The sequence below is a fragment of the Heptranchias perlo genome, chromosome 20 (genome assembly GCF_035084215.1).
Source record: "Heptranchias perlo isolate sHepPer1 chromosome 20, sHepPer1.hap1, whole genome shotgun sequence".
NCBI classification, from domain to species: Eukaryota; Metazoa; Chordata; class Chondrichthyes; order Hexanchiformes; family Hexanchidae; genus Heptranchias; species Heptranchias perlo.
The window spans coordinates 38,631,889-38,657,940 of NC_090344.1; the positions used below are offsets into that span (position 1 = coordinate 38,631,889).

General features: G+C 48.0%; 1 protein-coding gene across 3 annotated transcripts in view; it reads right to left on the reverse strand.

The window, feature by feature from the left end:
* Positions 1–2,294: 2,294 nt before the first annotated feature.
* The window catches only part of entpd4 (ectonucleoside triphosphate diphosphohydrolase 4), a 142,589-nt gene continuing 118,831 nt past the window's right edge, over positions 2,295–26,052 (reverse strand). For all 3 annotated transcript variants that reach the window (XM_068001034.1, XM_068001030.1, XM_068001031.1), the window contains 4 exons: positions 10,875–10,990; positions 8,858–8,994; positions 5,454–5,565; positions 2,295–3,002 (listed from right to left, as the gene is read on the reverse strand). In XM_068001034.1, coding sequence (XP_067857135.1) covers positions 2,923–3,002; positions 5,454–5,565; positions 8,858–8,994; positions 10,875–10,990 — 445 coding nt within the window. In that variant the 3' untranslated portion in view covers positions 2,295–2,922. The remainder of the gene's footprint in view (positions 3,003–5,453; positions 5,566–8,857; positions 8,995–10,874; positions 10,991–26,052) is intronic.

Consider the following 26,052-nt stretch of genomic DNA (forward strand, 5'->3'; position numbering starts at 1 on the left):
TCCCTCCATGGCCTCACCCCTCCCTATCCCTGTAACCTCCTCCAGCCCTCCAGCCCTCCGAGATCTCTGCGCTCTTGCGCATCCCCAATTTTAATCGCTCCACCATTGGCGGCCGTGCCTTCAGCTGCCTCGGCCCTAAGCTCTGGAATTCCCTCCCTAAACCTCTCTGCTTCTCTCTCTCCTCCTTTAAGACGCTCCTTCAAACCTCCCTCTTTGACCAAGCTTTTGATCACCTTCCCTAACACCTCCTTATGTGGCTCGGTGTCAAATTTTGTTTGATATTCGCTCTGGTGAAGCGCCTCGGGACGTTTTACAATGTTAAAGGCGCTATATAAATGCAACTTCTTTCTTTCATGCATCTGTTTTCTGTGCTTAATTCTGAGCGAGGGACACAAGGGGAACAGGATGTGTGCCAGTCCCCTGCACGGATTGTTTCATCCCAGCACCGAACCGGACGGTCCCACTCCCTCAGCGAGAGGCAAGAAGCAGAGGCCCAGCCGCCTTCGGCTGCTCAGCAGCACTGACTAGTGACCACTTGTGGAGGCCTGCCTGCATTTGGCCCGCTGGCAGCCGACGGCGCAGGAAGGCTCCTGGGGGCAAAACGTGGGGAGGATTGATCAAAAGGAAAAATAAATAAATCAAACCTCAGGGGATGCGTACATCTGGGGAAGAGGGAGGGGGAGGAGATTAACCCAGCAAAGTACTCCCAATGCTGCAAAACTTCAATCAGCTCATGGCCCATCGATTTGTGGCCGGAGCCACTGGTAATTTTGCTTTGAGAATCCGTATCTCATTGTACTTTATATATATATATTAAAAAAAAGGTTGCTTACCTGAGCCTGCCTGATTCCTGTTTGGACAGACGTGGTACTCCCCCTCCACTGCTGCCATCTGGTTTTTGGAGTGGGCAGGAGATGGTAGCCATGACGTTGATGCCGACAAAGGTCTCCGGTCACTCGGCAAGGATTCGACAGGGCCTCCCGCTGGTTGGAGATTCTCTGCTCAGCATTGCCCCTGAAACAGCACCCTGCCATTGGCCCGAACCTTCCTGTCCGCACTCTTCCGGGGTGCTGCTCGGGATGGATTTCCCGGTTTCCTTGACTTGCTCCGATTTATTTTTCTGTTTCTGTGTTTGTTTTCACGGGCGACCTGAACTCTGCCTGTAGCAGGGATCTGGGGCCTTGCACTGTCATGCACAACCCAGCTTTTAAAAGGTGCATTCACACTAACTGTAGTGTCGGTGCAAACCAGGTTTGGCTTTTCACACTAGTCCTGCAGGCACTGTATTCATGTGGCCTGAATTTAGCATTAAGCCTTGACCCTGCACCAGGAGAAAGCTGAGCGAGAATCTCTGAAGGAGGCAGTCTCACTCCACTTTGTGTTGGAATGAGTTACTAATTAAAATCAGACTTCAAACTCCAAACTTAGAATCGATGCAAAGCAGCAATTGAAAACTTGGCTGTTTAATATCCGGTTTTCCCAGGAACTGGACTGTGCGGTTCATAGAATTACATGGAATTTACAGCACAGAAACAGGCCATTCGGCCCAACAGGTCTATGTCGTTGCTCATGCTCCACACGAGCCTCCTCCCACCTTACCTCATCTCACCCTATCAACATATTCCTTTCTCCCTCATGTACTTATCGAGCTTCCCCTTAAATGCACCTACGCTGGTCACCTCGACTGCTCCTTGTGGTAGCGAGTTCTACATTCTCACCACTCTCTGGGTAAAGAAGTTTCTCCTGAATTCCCTATAGGATTTATTAGTGACTATCTTATATTTATGGCCCCTAATTTTGGCTCTGCCACAAGTGGAAACATCTTCTCTACGTCTACCCTATCAAACCCTTTCATAATCTTAAAGACCTCTATCGGGTCACCCCTCAGTCTTCCCTTTTTTAAGAGAAAAGAGCCCCAGCCTGTTCAGTCTTTCCTGATAGCTACAACCTCTCAGATCTGGTATCATCCCAGTAAATCTTTTTTTGCGCCTGCTCCTGTGCCTTTATATCCTTTTTATAATGTGGAGACCAGAACTGTTCACAGTGCTCCAAGTGTGATCTAACCAAGGTTTTATATATGGCAAACATAACTTCTCTGCTTTTCAATTCTCTTCCTTTGGAAATGAACCCCGGTGCTTTGTTTTGCACTTTTTATGGCTCAAACCCAGGCAGGTGCGAGGCAAAGCCTCCTTTCGCAGTTCAATCCTCATCGAAGAGCAGCACGCACGCTCTCGCCCGCTCTTAGCCGATCGGTCGAGGCACCTTCCTCCTTTCAGACAAAACCAAAGAACAAGTCATCTGTAACTCCTTTATTACTCAGTGGTTTTTCTAATTCCAAGTAAATAGCCAACCTCAGGAAGTACTGCTGCAGCATTCGGTACTGTACAAAGCAGACGGGAACCATAGGGTACAAAGAGGCCCACAGACATCGGCCTTCACGAAGCATCCAACATTCAGATTCTTAAATCAGGCTGTTATCTATTAACCCTTCGAGTGTGGAATGTCTGTATAGCTAAATCTCTCTCTCCCTCGCTGGGCAGGACTGCTGTGAAAGCCTAGCTTGGCCATGCCATTCTTACGAGCCCACCGACTGCAGCCTGCTCAGAGAAACAAGGAAGTGAGAGAGATGAAGCCTTAGACTGAAGCTGAGGTGTGAAATTTTGGCGTGTGTGTGTGTGTGTGTGTGTGTGTGTGTGTGTGTCTCTTTTGGAAGATGGGCAGGATTCAGCGTGCAACTTAATTGAATGGAGCAAACTTCACTCAACAAGTATTTTTTCCGCACGTTTCGTCCTTAGGGTGGAAACTGTAGCACCAAGATTGCATTGACAGCCACGAGAGCAGTGTCGGTCGCTGCCACTGACAGTATTTGACTGGGCATCCCCTTCGGTAAGCATTTCTGAAGACTCAGCCTCCGCCGTGGTGTTACCAGTTAGACAGGCGGTTGCTCATCAGTCCGGGAAAGTGGTCAAATTGCTCCTCCGTCTCTGCACTGAAGGACCCACCTGGGGGAGGAAAGGAAAGGAGAGGGAGATTATGATGGCGCTGACGTTTTTTTTTTGTGTGGAGCGGTGGTGACGATGGGACTGCCCGCCTGCCTGGCACCCTCAGCGGATCTGGTTAACCCCCCCACCACCACCACCTCCGCTCTCACAGCTGGCTCAGATGCAGGGAGGGGGGGGTGGTGGTGGTGGGTTTTTCCGAGCTGGCACTCGGTACAGTTCCCCTCCTTCTCTCTCACTTGCTGAGGAAAGGCGGCGGCAATGGAAGGCTGTCAGGAGACAGGGTCACCCTGCCCCGCAAACCCCCCCCCCTCCCCCGACCTCAGTTCCAGGGCAGCAAGTGGAAAGGCCCGATCGAAACACCGTCTCCCCGCCGAAAACTGGCAAGTGGCGCTGACCACCGTCGGCATCACCAACAAAGGCGCCGGTTAAACCGCAGTGGAGCCCCTGCGATTCGCCGGAGGCCGCAGTCGGAGCACGTGCAGTGCGGGAGAACCTTCCGGCGTGCCTCAGGGCCGATTAATTCTCTCCGCCCAGCAGGTGGAAGCATTGACCAGGCTGTAAATTATTGTTTTTTTTCTTTCCCCCGAATGATGTGAACACAAGCCAGGGCTTCAATTTTAGAACCTTCTTTTGAGGTGAAGTTTCACAGGCAAACTTTATCGAGTGGTTCAGAGGGGGCCGACGATGACAGGATCTGTGCTTTCTTTCGTGTCTGTTGACAATTTGGAAACAGTGATTATTTGCTGGAGATTGATCTTTTTTTTTTAAGTCTAGGGAGCAATTTTAACCTAAGCCGCCCGTCGGGAAACTGACGGGATTGGGCCCAATGCTGGTTTTACACCCCTCCTGATTTTACTCTCCATTGAAGCCATCGGAGAGCGATATTGGGTAAAATGGGTGTCCCACCCGATCCGATGGGATTCCTGCCCGGGCCAGTTCGGTTAAAATGATCCCTCCTTGGATCTAACATGCATCTGACACACTCCGGATTTCACGATTTATCACAGTTGCAGACCAATCATAAGAAAAAGTGTTAAAAAGAAAGCAAGAAATCCAATCACGTCCAGCTTCCACCCACCGATGGAGAAACAATTTACCCTCTCATTATCTTCAGGGTCAACCTGACGGAGAATTCGTCTGAAAACTGGCCTCTGCATGGGCCGATTTGCAGCAATTGGACCTCGTGGCCTTAAAGGGACAGGTCACTAAGACACAACTTGAACTTAGAGGCAGAGGAATGCAGTGTCCGTTACATGGCTTGAGACTCCTCCCTTTGTGAAGCGGAGCATCGTCCGACTTACAATGCCACTGGAGATCTGCTAATATTTAAAAACAAACAAACATGGCCACAGTGTGGCTGGCCTGCAGAGTGGGCCCCATGATCTGAGGTCGGTCAGAGAGGAAACCCCACCCCCCTTCTCCCCGGTGAACCTTAGCATACCCCGACAATATTGAAAGTTCAATCTAAACTTAGCAGCAGAGTAATACATTGTCCCTCACACTGTGTAACAGACTTAGCAGCAGAGTAATACATTGTCCCTCACACCATGTAATAGACTTAGCAGCAGAGTAATACATTGTCCGTCACACTGTATAATAGACTTAGCAGCAGAGTAATACATCGTCCCTCACACTGTGTAACAGACTTAGCAGCAGAGTAATACATTGTCCCTCACACTGTGTAACAGACTTAGCAGCAGAGTAATACATCGTCCCTCACACTGTGTAACAGACTTAGCAGCAGAGTAATACATTGTCCCTCACACTGTGTAACAGACTTAGCAGCAGAGTAATACATTGTCCCTCACACTGTGTAATAGACTTAGCAGCAGAGTAATACATTGTCCGTCACACTGTATAATAGACTTAGCAGCAGAGTAATACATTGTCCCTCACACTGTATAATAGACTTAGCAGCAGAGTAATACATTGTCCGTCACACCGTGTAACAGACTTAGCAGCAGAGTAATACATCGTCCCTCACACTGTGTAACAGACTTAGCAGCAGAGTAATACATTGTCCCTCACACTGTGTAATAGACTTAGCAGCAGAGTAATACATTGTCCGTCACACCGTGTAATAGACTTAGCAGCAGAGTAATACATTGTCCGTCACACCGTGTAATAGACTTAGCAGCAGAGTAATACATTGTCCGTCACACTGTGAAATAGACTTAGCAGCAGAGTAATACATCGTCCGTCAAACCGCGTTAACGGGCAATGTATTCCTCTGCTGCTAAGTTCGGAGTTACATCTTTGTGACCTGTCCCTTTTAGGCCACAAGTTCCATTTGGTGTGAACAGGCACATCCCGAGGCCAAATGACCCCTCAGGTTGATCCTGAAGATAATTGAAGGGTTAACTGTTTCTCCAGCAGTGGGTAGCAGGAAGCAGGAGGCAGTGATTGCTTTTCTTACATTTTGTTTAAGAGTATCTTTCCTGCATTGCTCACCAACGTGACAGTTGTAAGTCCAGATGCGATGCCCATCGTATTTGCACCTGCATTTCATGACGTTGTTGGTGTAGTCCGACTCGACCACCTCGTAGTTCGGATTGATGATAACCTGCAGGGTACAGCACGCACTTTCAGCACCAGGCGAGGGTCACTGCTCATCAACAGACACACACATCACAGGAAGCTCAGGTGGAGAGAGGAGGAACGGCAACCCACTCACCTATTATTTTTGGGAGGGTGGGGTGCGAAAGAGTCGTCTTCCAGACTCCCAGTATCTTCCTCCCAAAGTCCCTGGGTCTTCCCACACCTCAAACAACGATGGTCCTTGCATTTATGTGTTAATTGTATCATGTGATTTATATCAATTAGTGTTAATTGTATTCAGGTGGTGTGTGTCAGTTGGGGACTCTCTTGTATCCTTTTGAAAAGAGAGCTGATCCGGAGCATGATGTGTGTGCAAGGGGGAATCTCTGTGAATAAAGGCTTGGAAGCAACTGAAGACCAGGCTCTAGTGTTCTATCCTTCACCACCGGGCTATCCAGTTTATAACACCGCTCCCCCTGCTTTTTCCTCATCGCCCTGCAAATTCTTCCTTTTCAATGATTTATCCAATTCCCTTTTGAAAGTTATTATTGAATCTGCTTCCACCACCCATTCAGGCAGTGCGTTCCAGATCCTAACAACTCGCTGCGTAAAAAAAAGTCTCCTCATCTCCCCACTAGTTCTTTTGTATATTTTCTTCAATCCGTGTCCTCTGGTTACCGACCCTCCTGCCATTGGAAACAGTTTCTCCATATCTACTCTATCGAAACCTTTCATGATTTTGAACACTTCTATCAAATCTCCCCTCAACCTTCTCTGCTGCAAGGAGAACAACCCCAGCTTCTCCAGTCACTCCACATAACTGAAGTCCCCCATCCCTGGTACCATTCTAGTAAATCTCCTCTGCACCCTCTCCAAGGCCTTGATTAGAACAGGTAGATGACAACTCAGTGTAACCTCTCTGAAGGACAACATCACCAGCAATAAAGCACTGGAGTGTCGGTGGAGATAAATGGGGGTTATATTGGATAACCCCCGAAACCGGGCGCGGGGGTCGCGGCGCGCGATTAACCTGCGCCTGGTCGTTGAGATGCAGGCAGCACGTAACATTCGTGCTGCCTGGTGATTTCAGTGATTGTTGCGTGCAGCCAGCACGATCTGTGCTGTTGAGTGGCTGCTCACCAGCAGGGGGCCCTGATATCCCGAGTGTCCAGCACCACTTAAAGGCAGCCTGCACCTCTTAAAGGGAAGGTGCAGCATTGCTGCAGAAAGTGGTGGAAGTCAATTGGGAAGTGAATCTGTGCTGCAATATAGTGCAGCATGGTGATGATGGGACCTCTGGAATTTTTAAATGAGTAACAACTGGGCTGCTCAATGTTTGCGGGACTCTGATATTTACAAAATATAAAATACGGGTCCGTATGGACTCTGAACGGAGATCAGACATCGCACGTGGAAAGCACAGATGCAGGTCCCGTCCCTATATTTACAAACTGTTGAGTTATGTTAAAACATTGAATAAAGGTTGCGCACCACTAAATCCCACATCCTCCAGTCTGCATGCCAGACCTCACCAATCTGCCGATCTGAGTTTGTACCGGGCCTGCGAGAGAGGTTCTCTGCTGATGCACCAGAGACCTTGGTGCAAGACGTGGACAGGAGGAGGGGCATCCTATATCAGCGGGTGGCGGGGGGGGTGCAAAAGGCCCTCCAGACTTATGCTCCCGAGGCAGTGGGAGGCAGTAGGGGACGAAGACAATGCTGGCGAATAGCGAATGCATCAGCAGCCAGAAGCAATAATCCAGCAATTAACCTGTAAATCCTGCATGGTCCCTTTAAATAGCGCTGATGGGGGGGTCCTCCATGCTGCTTAAGGGGCAATTACGTAGAATTACATCGAGTCTACAGCACACAAACGGGCCATTCGGCCCAACTGGCCCATGCCGGTGTTTATGCTCCACACGAGCCTCCTCCCACCCCTCTTCACCTAAACCTATCAACATATCCTTCTATTCTCTCTCATGTGTTTATTTAGCTTCCCCTTAAATGTATCCATGTTGTTCACCTCAACTACTCCTGGTGGTAGCGAGTTCCACATTCTACCCACTCTTTGGGGAAGGAAGTTTCTCCTGAATTCCCGATAGGATTTATTAGTGACTATCCCTAGTTTTGGCCTCCCCCACAAGTGGAAACATCTTCTCTACATCTACCCGATCAAACCCTTTCATAGTCTTAAAGACCTCTATCAGGTCACCCCTCAGTCTCCTCTTTTCGAGAGAAAAGAGCCCCAGCCTGCTCAATCTTTCCTGATGGGTAGAACCTCTCCGTTCTGGGAAATCTTTTTTGCACCTTCTCCAGTGCCTCCATATCCTTTCTATAATATGGAGACCAGAACTGTTCACAGTACTCCAAGTGTGGTTGAACCGAAGTTCCATACAAGTTTAACATTGCTTTTCAATTCTATCCCTCTGGAGTTGAACCCCGGTGCTTGGTTTGCATTTTTTACGGCCTTATTTGTGAATGAAGCACCTGAGTTGATCGCCATGTTTGTTGGTGTGTCCCGGCCCGAGTCTCCCACCACCCAGTCGTCACCCTGCAGACACTCACACTCCTGAACCATGGTACGCTGGCTATTATAGGCCAGAGTCCTCCGCAGAACCTCTGCCTCCACAACACGCAGTCTTACCCACTCCGCGTTGCCAGGAATTCCATTGGTTGGCTGCCGAGCTCTCCTTCCCAATGGGATTCTTTTTCCCGGCAACAGGCCAACAAACGGGACGCCATTTGGATTTGAAAACCTGGGGCCGCAGGCCACGTTTAGCTTGAGAAGCCTCCAGGCTGGGCTGGAATAAGGAAGCAGGAGGTGTTTCAACAGGAGCGTGGTTCTCCGCACAGAATGTGCCAACACCCAAGATCTGTCCATCAGAGACTTGAGCACATAATCCAGGCTGACGCTCCCAGTGCGGTACTGAGGGAGTGCTGCACTGTCGGAGGTGCCGTCTTTCAGATGAGGCATTAAAGCAAAGTTCTGTCTGCCCTCTCAGGTGGACGGAAAAGGTCCTGGGGCACTTTTTCAAATAAGAGCGGGGGAGTTCTTCCAATATCATTAAAACAGATTATCTGGTCATTATCACATTGCTGTATGTGGGACCTTGCTGTGAGCAAATTGGCTGCTGCGTTTCCCTGCATGACAACAGTGACCACACTTCAAAAAGTGCTTCATAAAGCGCTTTGGGACATCCAGAGGTCGTAAAAGGCGCGATATAAATGCAAGTCCTTTCTTTCTTTTCGAAGCACGATGCAGCCCGGGAGACCGTTGCTGGATGCTCCCAGGCTGCCCGATGAAAGGGTAAGCTCACCTGCAGCACGTACTCCCCAGGGGAGACGTCCGTGATGTCGATCCACTGGCAATCGATGTCGTGCCGGTATGTGTCCCAGCAGCCTGCCGTGATCCCTTGCTCCCCAAAGTTGGCGCACTGGTAATTCTTCCGCTCCTCTGAAATGCAGATGTTTCAGTGTTAACGTTGAGTTGTGTGTCGCCACTTTGAAAGAAAGAAAGAAAGGAAGGAAGAACTTGCATTTATAAAGCGCCTTTCACAACCTCAGGACGTCCCAAAATGCTTCACAGCCAATTAAGTACTTTTCAAAGTGGAGTCATCAGTGGGCAGCACTCTCATCTCCGAGTCAGACGCTCATCGGTTCAAGTCCCTCTCCAGAGACTTGAGCGCATAATCTGGACTGACACTCCAGTGCAGTACTGAGGGAGTGCTGCACTGTTGGAGGTGCTGTCTTTCAAATGAGACGCTAATCCGAGGCCCCATCTGCCCTCTCAGGTGGATAAGAACATAAGAAATAGGAGCAGGAGTAGGCCAATCGGCCCCTCGAGCCTGCTCCGCCATTCAATAAGATCATGGCTGATCTGATCCTAACCTCAAATCTAAATTCATGTCCAATTTCCTGCCCGCTCCCCGTAACCCCTAATTCCCTTTACTTCTAGGAAACTGTCTATTTCTGTTTTAAATTTATTTGATGATGTAGCTTCCACAGCTTCCTGGGGCAGCAAATTCCACAGACCTACTACCCTCTGAGTGAAGAAGTTTCTCCTCATCTCAGTTTTGAAAGAGCAGCCCCTTATTCTAAGATTATGCCCCCTCGTTCTAGTTTCACCCATCCTTGGGAACATCCTTACCGCATCCACCCGATCAAGCCCCTTCACAATCTTATATGTTTCAATAAGATCGCCTCTCATTCTTCTGAACTCCAATGAGTAGAGTCCCAATCTACTCAACCTCTCCTCATATGTCCGCCCCCTCATCCCCGGGATTAACCGAGTGAACCTTCTTTGTACTGCCTCGAGAGCAAGTATGTCTTTTCTTTAGTATGGGCACCAAAACTGTACGTAGTATTCCAGGTGCGGTCTCACCAATACCTTATATAACTGCAGCAATACCTCCCTGTTTTTATATTCTATCCCCCTAGCAATAAAAGCCAACATTCCATTGGCCTTCTTGATCACCTGCTGCACCTGCATGCTAACTTTTTGATTTTCTTGCACTAGGACCCCCAGATCCCTTTGTACTGCAGTACTTTCCAGTTTCTCGCCATTAAGATAATAACTTGCTCTCTGATTTTTCCTGCCAAAGTGCATAACCTCACATTTTCCAATATTGTATTGCATCTGCCAAATCTCCGCCCACTCACCCAGCCTATCTATAATCCCCTTGTAGGTTTTTCATGTCCTCCTCACTCTCTACTTTCCCTCCCATCTTTGTATCATCTGCAAACTTTGATATGTTACACTCGGTCCCCTCCTCCAAATCGTTAATATAGATTGTAAAGAGTTGGGGACCCAGCACCGACCCCTGCGGAACACCACTGGCTACTAGTTGCCAGTCCGAGAATGAACCATTTATCCCAACTCTCTACTTCCTGTGAGATAACCAATCCTCCACCCATGCCAGAATATTACCCCCAATCCAGTGATTCATTATCTTGAGCAATAATCTTGATGTAAAAGATCCCACGGAAGAAGAGCAGGAGAGTTCTCCTGGACAATATTTATCCCTCAACCAACATCACTAAAAAACAGATTATCTGACCACTATTCTCATTGCTGTTTGTGGGGCCTTGCTGTGCGCAAATTGGCTGCTGCGTTTCCTACATTACAACAGTGACGACACTTCAAAGGTCCTTCATTGGCTGTGAAATGCTTTGGGACATCCTGAGGTTGTGAAAGGTGCTGTAAAAATGCAAGTTGTTTCTTTTTACTGGAGACTCCAGGACAAGCCTGGAGTGTTGACAGCCAGTGGCAATGGTGCTGTATACCAACTGGAGAATTGCAGCATCACTGCAATTCATGAATGTATAGGGAGGTACCTGAGTCACACTCTGTGTCTTCCAGGCAGAAACTGGCCTTGTGTCCCTCTGCAACCTTCGATCCGTTGAGAGTCAGCAGGTCGTAATTTGTGAACACCTCCATGCTGTGGTAGTGCCTGCAGGTGGGAAAGAAAAGTCAGGCACAGCTCAATCTCGAGCAGCCCTCAATTTTCCAATTTAAGCAGGGCAGCTTAATTATTCGTTCCCTCGAGCGACAAAAGGAGCTTCAATAAAAAGATCCAGAAAACCATGCCAGATTGAAAGGTTAGCATTGAGTGGCCATTCCTGAATCGCTGCACTTATCCCTGCCTGTAGGTTCTGTCAATCAGTCGGAGAACTGGATTCACTTTGAAGTCTCTCTCTCTCGCTCATTGCCTCAGCTTGTACCGACCGGATCAGATGTCCACAGAATCAACCACAGACTTTTTTTGTCGTCTTTTTACAAAAAAAAACTGTTGCTCGGCCTTAGGATGACATTCCAAAAACAAGCCGGAGGCAGGCACGGTGACTGGTGATTTGAGTGACGTGTCATGGCTGGCTGTCAGTCAATCAGCAGAGACCGTACCCTGAGGATCAGAGCCCTGGTCTGATCCTTTGTGCTGTTAAGGGCCGATGGCATTTGGCTCTGTCTGGGATTAACCAGCAGAAGTCAAACGCAGAAGGGGCTGAGTGTGTGCGTTGGCTCAGTCCGCACCTCCTGATCCGATGCTTGACCAGAGCTGTCGTCGCCAGGCTAATTCTGGGCTCAGAGATATCAGCAGAGTTAACAGCTTTACAACAAACACACACCACCCTCCCACAGGCCCCAACGCTCAACAGCAGAGAAAAAGCCCTCACAGGATCACAATCGAACGAGGAGGGGAATTCGGCCCATCTTAATTCATCTGTCCATAAAGACCCGAGAGTCCCCTCATTGCTGGATCGAGTTGGTTCTTGAATGATTCCAGCCTCCACTGGTCTATTTGGGAGCTGTTCGCTCTTCATGTGCAGATGAATGTCTTGTTTTAAGTCCTATAATGACCTTTTCCTAGTTTCCCTTGCCCTACGCTCGGTGTTTAATTCAAAGTAATATTACAGATTCACCTTTTCCATTCTCCTATCTGTCTTAAATGTCAGCCGTGGCTCAGTGGGCAGCTCTCTCGCCTCTGAGTCAAGTCCCATTCCAGAGACTTGAGCCTATAATCCAGGTTGACACTCCCAGTGCAGTACTGAGGGAGTGCTGCACTGTCGGAGGTGCCGCCTTTCCGGTGAGACGTTAAACCGAGGCCCTGTCTGCCCTCTCAGGTGGATGTAAAAGATCCCGTGGCAGTATTTCAAAGAAGAGCAGGGGAGTTCTCCCCGGTGTCCTGGCCAATATTTATCCTTCAACCAACATCACGAAAAACAGATTATCTGGTCATTATCACACTGCTGTTTGTGGGATCTTGCTGTGCACAAATTGGCCACTGCGTTTCCTACATTACAACAGTGACCACACTTCGAAGTACTTCATTGGCTGTAAAGCGCTTTGGGACATCCTAAGGTCGTGACAGGTGCTATATAAATGCAATGTCTTTCTTTAATAGAAGATGATGGGAGAATCAGACCTCACAGCTCTCCGATGCAGCCCACGGTTAGAAGCACAGCAGCCACCTTCCAGATGTGAACAAGTGCAACAATTTACACTTGAAATACTCCAGTTTCTTTTCTCTGAGGGTCAGATCTCAAACACTGCCCTGTCTTCAGATTCTGAGAGACTCGTCTGTATTTTAAGTTCTGATGTAATGTGGCTTTCCTGCCAGCAGAGGACGGTGCTGCCCCCCAAATCTGTTCCTTTCCCAAACCAGCTCTTCGGTGCAGCAACAGCAGCACCGCCACCTGGTGGCAGAAGTCCTGCAGTCCCAGGCAACCACCACTGCATCCACCACAGGGCTGGAACAAAACCAGGGCAAGTGCTGCAGCCTCCTGCTCACCTGACACCCGCTCTGGAAAGGAGCAGTTTTCAACTGTGCGTTCAAAACCCTTTTAATACTGACGCACTCCCTGCAGATTTTGACACACTCCCACCAATGCATACAAATATTGACACAGTTCCACTGATTCCCTGAAACTATTGACACAGTTCCATTAAGGACAAATACTGACACAGTTCCATTGATTCCCTGCAAATATTGACACAGTTCCATTGATTCCCTGCAACTATTGACACAGTTCCATTGATTCGCTGCAAATATTGACACAGTTCCATTGATTAAGTACAAATACTGACACAGTTCCATTGATTCCCTGCAAATATTGACACAGTTCCATTGATTAAGTACAAATACTGACACAGTTCCATTGATTCCCTGCAAATATTGACACAGTTCCATTGATTAAGTACAAATACTGACACAGTTCCATTGATTAAGTACAAATACTGACACAGTTCCATTGATTCCCTGCAAATACTGACACAGTTCCATTGATTCCCTACAAATACTGACACAGTTCCATTGATTCCCTGCAAATAATGACACAGTTCCATTGATTCCCTGCAAATATTGACACAGTTCCATTGATTCCCTGCAAATATTGACACAGTTCCACTGATTCCCTGCAAATATTGACACAGTTCCATTGATTCCCTGCAAATATTGACACAGTTCCATTGATTCCCTGCAAATATTGACACAGTTCCATTGATTCCCTGCAAATATTGACACAGTTCCATTGATTCCCTGCAAATATTGACACAGTTCCATTGATTCCCTGCAAATATTGACACTGTTCCATTGATTCCCTGCAAATATTGACACAGTTCCATTGGTTAAGTACAAATACTGACACAGTTCCATTGATTCGCTGCAAATACTGACACAGTTCCATTGATTCGCTGCAAATATTGACACAGTTCCATTGATTCCCTGCAAATATTGACACAGTTCCATTGATTCCCTGCAAATATTGACACAGTTCCATTGATTCCCTGCAAATATTGACACAGTTCCATTGATTCCCTGCAAATATTGACACAGTTCCATTGATTCCCTGCAAATATTGACACAGTTCCATTGATTCCCTGCAAATATTGACACAGTTCCATTGATTCCCTGCAAATATTGACACAGTTCCATTGATTCCCTGCAAATATTGACACAGTTCCATTGATTCCCTGCAAATATTGACACAGTTCCATTGATTAAGTACAAACACTGACACAGTTCCATTGATTCCCTGCAAATATTGACACTGTTCCATTGATTCCCTGCAAATATTGACACTGTTCCATTGATTCCCTGCAAATATTGACACAGTTCCATTGATTAAGTACAAATACTGACACAGTTCCATTGATTCGCTGCAAATACTGACACAGTTCCATTGATTCGCTGCAAATATTGACACAGTTCCATTGATTCCCTGCAAATATTGACACAGTTCCATTGATTCCCTGCAAATATTGACACAGTTCCATTGATTCCCTGCAAATATTGACACAGTTCCATTGATTCCCTGCAAATATTGACACAGTTCCATTGATTCCCTGCAAATATTGACACAGTTCCATTGATTCCCTGCAAATATTGACACAGTTCCATTGATTCCCTGCAAATATTGACACAGTTCCATTGATTCCCTGCAAATATTGACACAGTTCCACTGATTCCCTGCAAATATTGACACAGTTCCATTGATTCCCTGCAAATATTGACACAGTTCCATTGATTCCCTGCAAATATTGACAGAGTTCCATTGATTCCCTGCAAATATTGACACAGTTCCATTGATTCCCTGCAAATATTGACAGAGTTCCATTGATTCCCTGCAAATATTGACACAGTTCCACTGATTCCCTGCAAATATTGACACAGTTCCATTGATTCCCTGCAAATATTGACACAGTTCCATTGATTCCCTGCAAATATTGACACAGTTCCATTGATTCCCTGCAAATATTGACACAGTTCCATTGATTCCCTGCAAATATTGACACAGTTCCACTGATTCCCTGCAAATATTGACACAGTTCCATTGATTCCCTGCAAATATTGACACAGTTCCATTGATTCCCTGCAAATATTGACAGAGTTCCATTGATTCCCTGCAAATATTGACACAGTTCCATTGATTCCCTGCAAATATTGACAGAGTTCCATTGATTCCCTGCAAATATTGACACAGTTCCACTGATTCCCTGCAAATATTGACAGAGTTCCATTGATTCCCTGCAAATATTGACACAGTTCCATTGATTCCCTGCAAATATTGACAGAGTTCCATTGATTCCCTGCAAATATTGACACAGTTCCATTGATTCCCTGCAAATATTGACACAGTTCCATTGATTCCCTTCAAATATTGATACAGGTCCATTGATTCCCTGCAAATATTGACACAGTTCCATTGATTACGTACAAATACTGACACAGCTCCATCCATCCCCCGCCCTACCTGAGCAGTGCATCTCGGCTGACGCTCCAGTACAGTACTGAAGGAATGCTCGATGGCAAGAAGTGCTGCCCTTTGGATGAAACGTGCAACAGAGACTCGATCTACCTGTCCCGTGGTTCAGGTGGACAGGAAAGATCCTGTGGCAGGAGTCCAAGAAGAGCAGAGAGTTCTCCCAGGGTCCTGGCCAAAATTCCTCCTTCAAAGAACATCACTAAAAAACGTGGAAGAATTGTTCATTCATCCAATTGCTGATTTGTGGGGTTTTGCTGTGTGCTGAATGATTGACTCATTTGTCTCTGTTACAACACTTCAAAGTAATTCTTGTTCTGCAAGATGTCTCTCTTGTCAGTTATGGCAAGGTGCTCAGTAAACGCAGAACTTTCTTTGGGGTAAAATTACTGGTTCAGCAAAAAAAAGGGAACAATTCTGTTGGTCTCATCGATCAATGATTTGTTAACAAAAGAAAGGAAGCCTTCCAGTAAAATAGCGTCTTTCACAACCTCGGGTCGTCCCAAAGCGTTTCAAAGCCAATGAAGTACTTTATTGAAGTTCAGTCACTGTTGTTATGTAGGAAAAGCGGCAGTTAACTAGTGCACAGCAAGGTCCCACAAACAGCAATGAGATCATGATAAGATAATCTGTTTTAGTGATGCTGGTTAGGTCAGTGTACGGTGAAACAATGTACTCCGAGAGATGGTCAGTGCAGGGTGAAACAATGTACTCCAATAGATGGTCAGTGCACGGTGAAACACTGTACTCCAATAGATGGTCAGTGCACGGTGAAACACTGTACTCCGATAGATGGTCAGTGCACGGTGAAACACTGTACTCCGATAGATGGTCAGTGCACGGTGAAACAATGTACTCCGAGAGATGGTCAGTGCAGGGTGAAACAATGTACTCCAATAGATGGTCAGTGCACGGTGAAACACTGTACTCCAATAGATGGTCAGTGCACGGTGAAACACTGTACTCCGATAGATGGTCAGTGCACGGTGAAACAATGTACTCCAATAGATGGTCAGTGCACGGTGAAACACTGTACTCCAATAGATGGTCAGTGCACGGTGAAACACTGTACTCCAATAGATGGTCAGTGCACGGTGAAACACTGTACTCCAATAGATGGTCAGTGTACGGTGAAACAATGTACTCCGAGAGATGGTCAGTGCAGGGTGAAACACTGTACTCCAATAGATGGTCAGTGTACGGTGAAACAATGTACTCCGATAGATGGTCAGTGCACGGTGAAACACTGTACTCCGATAGATGGTCAGTGCACGGTGAAACACTGTACTCCAATAGATGGTCAGTGCACGGTGAAACACTGTACTCCAATAGATGGTCAGTGCACGGTGAAACACTGTACTCCAATAGATGGTCAGTGCACGGTGAAACACTGTACTCCAATAGATGGTCAGTGCACGGTGAAACAATGTACTCCGATGGATGGTCAGTGCACGGTGAAACACTGCACTCCGATAGATGGTCAGTGCACGGTGAAACATGCACTCCGATCGATGGTCAGTGCACGGTGAAACAATGTACTCCGATAGATGGTCAGTGCACGGTGAAACACTGTACTCCGATAGATGGTCAGTGCACGGTGAAACACTGTACTCCGATAGATGGTCAGTGCACGGTGAAACACTGTACTCCGATAGATGGTCAGTGCACGGTGAAACACTGTACTCCGATAGATGGTCAGTGCATGGTGAAACACTGCACTGCGATAGATGGTCAGTGCACGGTGAAACACTGTACTCCGATAGATGGTCAGTGCATGGTGAAACACTGTACTCCGATAGATGGTCAGTGCACGGTGAAACACTGTACTCCGATAGATGGTCAGTGCACGGTGAAACACTGCACTGCGAAAGATGGTCAGTGCACGGTGAAACACTGTACTCCGATAGATGGTCAGTGCACGGTGAAACACTGTACTCCGATAGATGGTCAGTGCACGGTGAAACACTGTACTCCGATAGATGGTCAGTGCACGGTGAAACACTGTACTCCGATAGATGGTCAGTGCACGGTGAAACACTGTACTCCGATAGATGGTCAGTGCACGGTGAAACACTGTACTCCGATAGATGGTCAGTGCACGGTGAAACACTGTACTCCGATAGATGGTCAGTGCACGGTGAAACACTGTACTCCGATAGATGGTCAGTGCAAGGTGAAACACTGTACTCCGATAGTTGGTCAGTGCACGGTGAAACACTGCACTCCGATAGATGGTCAGTGCACGGTGAATCACTGCACTCCGATAGATGGTCAGTGCACGGTGAAACACTGTACTCCGATAGATGGTCAGTGCACGGTGAAACACTGTACTCCAATAGATGGTCAGTGCACGGTGAAACACTGTACTCCAATAGATGGTCAGTGCACGGTGAAACACTGGGGTCCGATAGATGGTCAGTGCACGGTGAAACACTGTACTCCGATAGATGGTCAGTGCACGGTGAAACACTGTACTCCGATAGATGGTCAGTGCACGGTGAAATACTGTACTCAAATAGATGGTCAGTGCACGGTGAAACACTGTACTCCGATAGATGGTCAGTGCACGGTGAAACACTGTACTCCAATAGATGGTCAGTGCACGGTGAAACACTGTACTCCAATAGATGGTCAGTGCACGGTGAAACACTGTACTCCGATAGATGGTCAGTGCACGGTGAAACACTGTACTCCAATAGATGGTCAGTGCACGGTGAAACACTGGGGTCCAATAGATGGTCAGTGCAGGGTGAAACACTGGGGTCCAATAGATGGTCAGTGCACAGTGAAACACTGGAGTCCAATAGATGGTCAGTGCAGGGTGAAATATTGTACTCCGATAGATGGTCAGTGCACGGTGAAACACTGTACTTCAATAGATGGTCAGTGCACGGTGAAACACTGTACTTCAATAGATGGTCAGTGCACGGTGAAACACTGTACTTCAATAGATGGTCAGTGCAGGGTGAAACATTGTACTTCAATAGATGGTCAGTGCACGGTGAAACACTGTACTTCAATAGATGGTCAGTGCACGGTGAAACACTGTACTCCGATAGATGGTCAGTGCACGGTGAATCACTGCACTGCGATAGATGGTCAGTGCACGGTGAAACACTGTACTCCGATAGATGGTCAGTGCACGGTGAAACACTGTACTTCAATAGATGGTCAGTGCACGGTGAAACACTGTACTTCAATAGATGGTCAGTGCAGGGTGAAACATTGTACTTCAATAGTTGGTCAGTGCACGGTGAAACACTGTACTCCGATAGATGGTCAGTGCACGGTGAAACACTGTACTCCGATAGATGGTCAGTGCACGGTGAAACACTGGAGTCCAATAGATGGTCAGTGCACGGTGAAACACTGTACTCTAATAGATGGTCAGTGCACGGTGAAACACTGTACTCCAATCGATGGTCAGTGCACGGTGAAACACTGGAGTCCAATAGATGGTCAGTGCAAGGTGAAACTCTGTACTCCGATAGATGGTCAGTGCACGGTGAAACACTGTACTCCGATAGATGGTCAGTGCACGGTGAAACACAGTACTCCGATAGATGGTCAGTGCACGGTGAAACACTGTACTCCGATAGATGGTCAGTGCACGGTGAAACACTGTACTCCTATAGATGGTCAGTGCACGGTGAAACACTGCACTCCGATAGATGGTCAGTGCACGGTGAAACACTGTACTCCGATAGATGGTCAGTGCACGGTGAAACACTGTACTCCAACAGATGGTCAGTGCACGGTGAAACACTGTACTCCGATAGATGGTCAGTGCACGGTGAAACACTGTACTCCGATAGTTGGTCAGTGCACGGTGAAACACAGTACTCCGATAGATGGTCAGTGCACGGTGAAACACTGTACTCCGATAGATGGTCAGTGCACGGTGAAACACTGTACTCCGATAGATGGTCAGTGCACGGTGAAACACTGCACTCCGATAGATGGTCAGTGCACGGTGAAACACTGGGATCCAATAGAGGGTCAGTGCACGGTGAAACACTGTACTCCAATCGATGCTCAGTGCACAGTGAGACACTGTAACCCAATAGATGGTCAGTGCATGGTGAAACACTGGGGTCCAATAGATGGTCAGTGCACGGTGAAACACTGTACTCCGATAGATGGTCAGTGCACGGTGAAACACTGTACTCCGATAGATGGTCAGTGCACGGTGAAACACTGTACTCCGATAGATGGTCAGTGCACGGTGAAACATGCACTCCGATAGATGGTCAGTGCACGGTGAAACAATGTACTCCGATAGATGGTCAGTGCACGGTGAAACACTGCACTGCGATAGATGGTCAGTGCACGGTGAAACACTGGGGTCCAATAGATGGTCAGTGCACGGTGAAACACTGCACTCCGATAGATGGTCAGTGCACGGTGAAACACTGCACTCCGATAGATGGTCAGTGCACGGGGAAACACTGCACTCCGATAGATGGTCAGTGCACGGTGAAACACTGTACTCCGATAGATGGTCAGTGCACGGTGAAACACTGGGATCCAATAGATGGTCAGTGCACGGTGAAACACTGTACTTCAATAGATGGTCAGTGCACGGTGAAACACAGTACTCCAATAGATGGTCAGTGCATGGTGAAACACTGGGGTCCAATAGATGGTCAGTGCAGGGTGAAACACTGGGGTCCAATCGATGGTCAGTGCACGGTGAAACACTGTACTCCGATAGATGGTCAGTGCACGGTGAAACACTGCACTCCGATAGATGGTCAGTGCACGGTGAAACACTGCACTCCGATAGATGGTCAGTGCACGGTGAAACACTGCACTCCGATAGATGGTCAGTGCACGGTGAAACACTGTACTCCGATAGATGGTCAGTGCACGGTGAAACACTGGGATCCAATAGATGGTCAGTGCACGGTGAAACACTGTACTTCAAGAGATGGTCAGTGCACGGTGAAACACTGTACTCCAATAGATGGTCAGTGCACGGTGAAACACTGTACTCCGATAGTTGGTCAGTGCACGGTGAAACACTGTACTCCAATAGATGGTCAGTGCACGGTGAAACACTGTACTCCAATAGATGGTCAGTGCATGGTGAAACACTGCACTCCGATAGATGGTCAGTGCACGGTGAAACACTGTACTCCGATAGATGGTCAGTGCACGGTGAAACACTGTACTCCAACAGATGGTCAGTGCACGGTGAAACACTGTACTCCGATAGATGGTCAGTGCACGGTGAAACACTGTACACCGATAGTTGGTCAGTGCACGGTGAAACACAGTACTCCGATAGATGGTCAGTGCACGGTGAAACACTGTACTCCGATAGATGGTCAGTGCACGGTGAAACACTGTACTCCGATAGATGGTCAGTGCACGGTGAAACACTGTACTCCGATAGATGGTCAGTGCACGGTGAAACACTGGGATCCAATAGAGGGTCAGTGCACGGTGAAACACTGTACTCCAATCGATGCTCAGTGCACAGTGAGACACTGTAACCCAATAGATGGTCAGTGCATGGTGAAACACTGTACTCCGATAGATGGTCAGTGCACGGTGAAACACTGGGATCCAATAGAGGGTCAGTGCACGGTGAAACACTGTACTCCAATCGATGCTCAGTGCACAGTGAGACACTGTAACCCAATAGATGGTCAGTGCATGGTGAAACACTGTACTCCGATAGATGGTCAGTGCACGGTGAAACACTGTACTCCGATAGATGGTCAGTGCACGGTGAAACACTGTACTCCGATAGATGGTCAGTGCACGGTGAAACACTGTACTCTGATAGATGGTCAGTGCACGGTGAAACACTGGGGTCCAATAGATGGTCAGTGCACGGTGAAACGTGCACTCCGATAGATGGTCAGTGCACGGTGAAACAATGTACTCCGATAGATGGTCAGTGCACGGTGAAACACTGCACTACGATAGATGGTCAGTGCACGGTGAAACACTGGGGTCCAATAGATGGTCAGTGCACGGTGAAACACTGCACTCCGATAGATGGTCAGTGCACGGTGAAACACTGCACTCCGATAGATGGTCAGTGCACGGTGAAACACTGCACTCCGATAGATGGTCAGTGCACGGTGAAACACTGTACTCCGATAGATGGTCAGTGCACGGTGAAACACTGGGATCCAATAGATGGTCAGTGCACGGTGAAACACTGTACTTCAATAGATGGTCAGTGCACGGTGAAACACAGTACTCCAATAGATGGTCAGTGCACGGTGAAACACTGTACTCCAATAGATGGTCAGTGCATGGTGAAACACTGGGGTCCAATAGATGGTCAGTGCAGGGTGAAACACTGGGGTCCAATCGATGGTCAGTGCACGGTGAAACACTGTTCTCCGATAGATGGTCAGTGCACGGTGAAACACTGCACTCCGATAGATGGTCAGTGCACGGTGAAACACTGCACTCCGATAGATGGTCAGTGCACGGTGAAACACTGCACTCCGATAGATGGTCAGTGCACGGTGAAACACTGTACTCCGATAGATGGTCAGTGCACGGTGAAACACTGGGATCCAATAGATGGTCAGTGCACGGTGAAACACTGTACTTCAAGAGATGGTCAGTGCACGGTGAAACACTGTACTCCAATAGATGGTCAGTGCACGGTGAAACACTGTACTCCGATAGTTGGTCAGTGCACGGTGAAACACTGTACTCCAATAGGTGGTCAGTGCACGGTGAAACAATGTACTCCAATAGATGGTCAGTGCATGGTGAAACACTGGGGTCCAATAGATGGTCAGTGCAGGGTGAAACACTGGAGTCCAATAGATGGTCAGTGCACGGTGAAACACTGTACTCCAATAGATGGTCAGTGCACGGTGAAACACTGTACTTCGATAGATGGTCAGTGCACGGTGAAACACTGTACTCCGATAGATGGTCAGTGCACGGTGAAACACTGTACTCCAATAGATGGTCAGTGCACGGTGAAACACTGTACTCCGATAGATGGTCAGTGCACGGTGAAACACTGTACTCCGATAGATGGTCAGTGCACGGTGAAACACTGTACTCCAACAGATGGTCAGTGCACGGTGAAACATTGTACTCCAATAGATGGTCAGTGCACGGTGAAACACTGTACTCCGATAGATGGTCAGTGCACGGTGAAACACTGCACTCCGACAGATGATCAGTGCACGGTGAAACACTGTACTCCAATAGATGGTCAGTGCACGGTGAAACACTGTACTCCAATAGATGGTCAGTGCACGGTGAAACACTGCACAACCAATAGATGTTCAGTGCACGGTGAAACACTGTACTCCGATAGATGGTCAGTGCACGGTGAAACACTGGGGTCCGATAGAAGGTCAGTGCACGGTGAAACACTGGAGTCCGATAGATGGTCAGTGCAAGGTGAAACACTGGGGTCCGATAGATGGTCAGTGCACGGTGAAACACTGAGGTCCATTAGATGGTCAGTGCACGGTGAAACACTGTACTCCGATAGATGGTCAGTGCACGGTGAAACACTGTACTCCAATAGATGGTCAGTGCACGGTGAAACACTGTACTTCAATAGATGGTCAGTGCACGGTGAAACACTGTACTCCGATAGATGGTCAGTGCACGGTGAAACACTGTACTCCGATAGATGGTCAGTGCACGGTGAAACACTGTACTCCGATAGATGGTCAGTGCACGGTGAAACACTGTACTCCAATAGATGGTCAGTGCACGGTGAAACACTGTACTCCGATAGATGGTCAGTGCACGGTGAAACACTGTACTCCGATAGATGGTCAGTGCACGGTGAAACACTGTACTCCGATAGATGGTCAGTGCACGGTGAAACATGCACTCCGATAGATGGTCAGTGCACGGTGAAACAATGTGCTCCGATAGATGGTCAGTGCACGGTGAAACACTGCACTCCGATAGATGGTCAGTGCACGGTGAAACACTGCACTCCGATAGATGGTCAGTGCACGGTGAAACACTGCACTCCGATAGATGGTCAGTGCACGGTGAAACACTGTACTCCGATAGATGGTCAGTGCACGGTGAAACACTGGGATCCAATAGATGGTCAGTGCACGGTGAAACACTGTACTTCAATAGATGGTCAGTGCACGGTGAAACACAGTACTCCAATAGATGGTCAGTGCACGGTGAAACACTGTACTCCGATAGTTGGTCAGTGCACGGTGAAACACTGTACTCCAATAGATGGTCAGTGCACGGTGAAACACTGTACTCCAATAGATGGTCAGTGCATGGTGAAACACTGGGGTCCAATAGATGGTCAGTGCAGGGTGAAACACTGGAGTCCAATAGATGGTCAGTGCACGGTGAAACACTACTCCGATAGATGGTCAGTGCACGGTGAAACACTGTACTCCGATAGATGGTCAGTGCACAGTGAAACACTGGAGTCCAATAGATGGTCAGTGCACGGTGAAACACTGGGGTCCAATAGATGGTCAGTGCACGGTGAAACACTGTACTCCAATAGATGGTCAGTGCACGGTGAAACACTGTACTCCGATAGATGGTCAGTGCACGGTGCAACACTGTACTCCAATAGATGGTCAGTGCACGGTGAAACACTGTACTTCAATAGATGGTCAGTGCACGGTGAAACACTGTACTCCGATAGATGGTCAGTGCACGGTGAAACACTGTACTCCAATAGATGGTCAGTGCACGGTGAAACACTGTACTCCGATAGATGGTCAGTGCACGGTGAAACACTGTACTCCGATAGATGGTCAGTGCACGGTGAAACACTGTACTCCAACAGATGGTCAGTGCACGGTGAAACATTGTACTCCAATAGATTGTCAGTGCACGGTGAAACACTGGAGTCCAATAGATGGTCAGTGCAGGGTGAAACATTGTACTCCGATAGATGGTCAGTTCACGGTGAAACACTGTACTCCAATAGATGGTCAGTGCACAGTGAAACACTGGAGTCCAATAGATGGTCAGTGCACGGTGAAACACTGTACTCCGATAGATGGTCAGTGCATGGTGAAACATTGTACTTCAATAGATGGTCAGTGCACGGTGAAACACTGTACTCCAATAGATGGTCAGTGCACGGTGAAACACTGTACTCCGATAGATGGTCAGTGCACGGTGAAACACTGTACTCCGATAGATGGTCAGTGCACGGTGAAACACTGTACTTCAATGGATGGTCAGTGCACGGTGAAACACTGGAGTCCAATAGATGGTCAGTGCACGGTGAAACATTGTACTCCGATAGATGGTCAGTGCACGGTGAAACATTGTACTCCGATAGATGGTCAGTGCACGGTGAAACACTGTACTCCGATAGATGGTCAGTGCACGGTGAAACATTGTACTCCGATAGATGGTCAGTGCAGGGTGAAACATTGTACTCCAATAGATGGTCAGTGCACGGTGAAACACTGGAGTCCAATAGATGGTCAGTGCACGGTGAAACACTGTACTCTAATAGATGGTCAGTGCACGGTGAAACACTGTACTCCGATAGATGGTCAGTGCACGGTGAAACACTGGGATCCAATAGATGGTCAGTGCACGGTGAAACACTGTACTCCAATCGATGGTCAGTGCACAGTGAGACACTGTAACCCAATAGATGGTCAGTGCACAGTGAAACACTGTACTCCGATAGATGGTCAGTGCACGGTGAAACACTGTACTCCGGTAGATGGTCAGTGCACGGTGAAACACTGGGGTCCAATGGATGGTCAGTGCACGGTGAAACACTGGGGTCCAATAGATGGTCAGTGCACGGTGAAACACTGTACTCCAATAGATGGTCAGTGCACGGTGAAACACTGTAACCCAATAGATGGTCAGTGCACGGTGAAACACTGTACTCCGATAGATGGTCAGTGCACGGTGAAACACTGTACTTCGATAGATGGTCAGTGCACGGTGAAACACTGGGGTCCAATCGATGGTCAGTGCACGGTGAAACACTGTACTCCAATAGATGGTCAGTGCACGGTGAAACACTGTACTCCGATAGATGGTCAGTGCACGGTGAAACACTGTACTCCGATAGATGGTCAGTGCACGGTGAAACACTGCACTCCGATAGATGGTCAGTGCACGGTAAAACACTGCACTCCGATAGATGGTCAGTGCACGGTGAAACACTGCACAACCGATAGATGGTCAGTGCACGGTGAAACACTGGGGTCCGATAGATGGTCAGTGCACGGTGAAACACTGGAGTCCAATAGATGGTCAGTGCACGGAGAAACACTGGGGTCCGATAGATGGTCAGTGCACGGTGAAACACTGGAGTCCAATAGATGGTCAGTGCACGGAGAAACACTGGGGTCCAATAGATGGTCAGTGCACGGTGAATCACTGAGGTCCATTAGATGGTCAGTGCACGGTGAAGCACTGTACTCCGATAGATGGTCAGTGCACGGTGAAACACTGTACTCCAATAGATGGTCAGTGCACGGTGAATCACTGGGGTCCAATAGATGGTCAGTGCACGGTGAAACACTGTACTCCGATAGATGGTCAGTGCACGGTGAAACACTGTACTCCGATAGATGGTCAGTGCACGGTGAAACACTGTACTCCAATAGATGGTCAGTGCACGGTGAATCACTGGGGTCCAATAGATGGTCAGTGCACGGTGAAACACTGTACTCCGATAGATGGTCAGTGCACGGTGAAACACTGCACTCCGATAGATGGTCAGTGCACGGTGAAACACTGTACTCCGATAGATGGTCAGTGCACGGTGAAACACTGGAGTCCA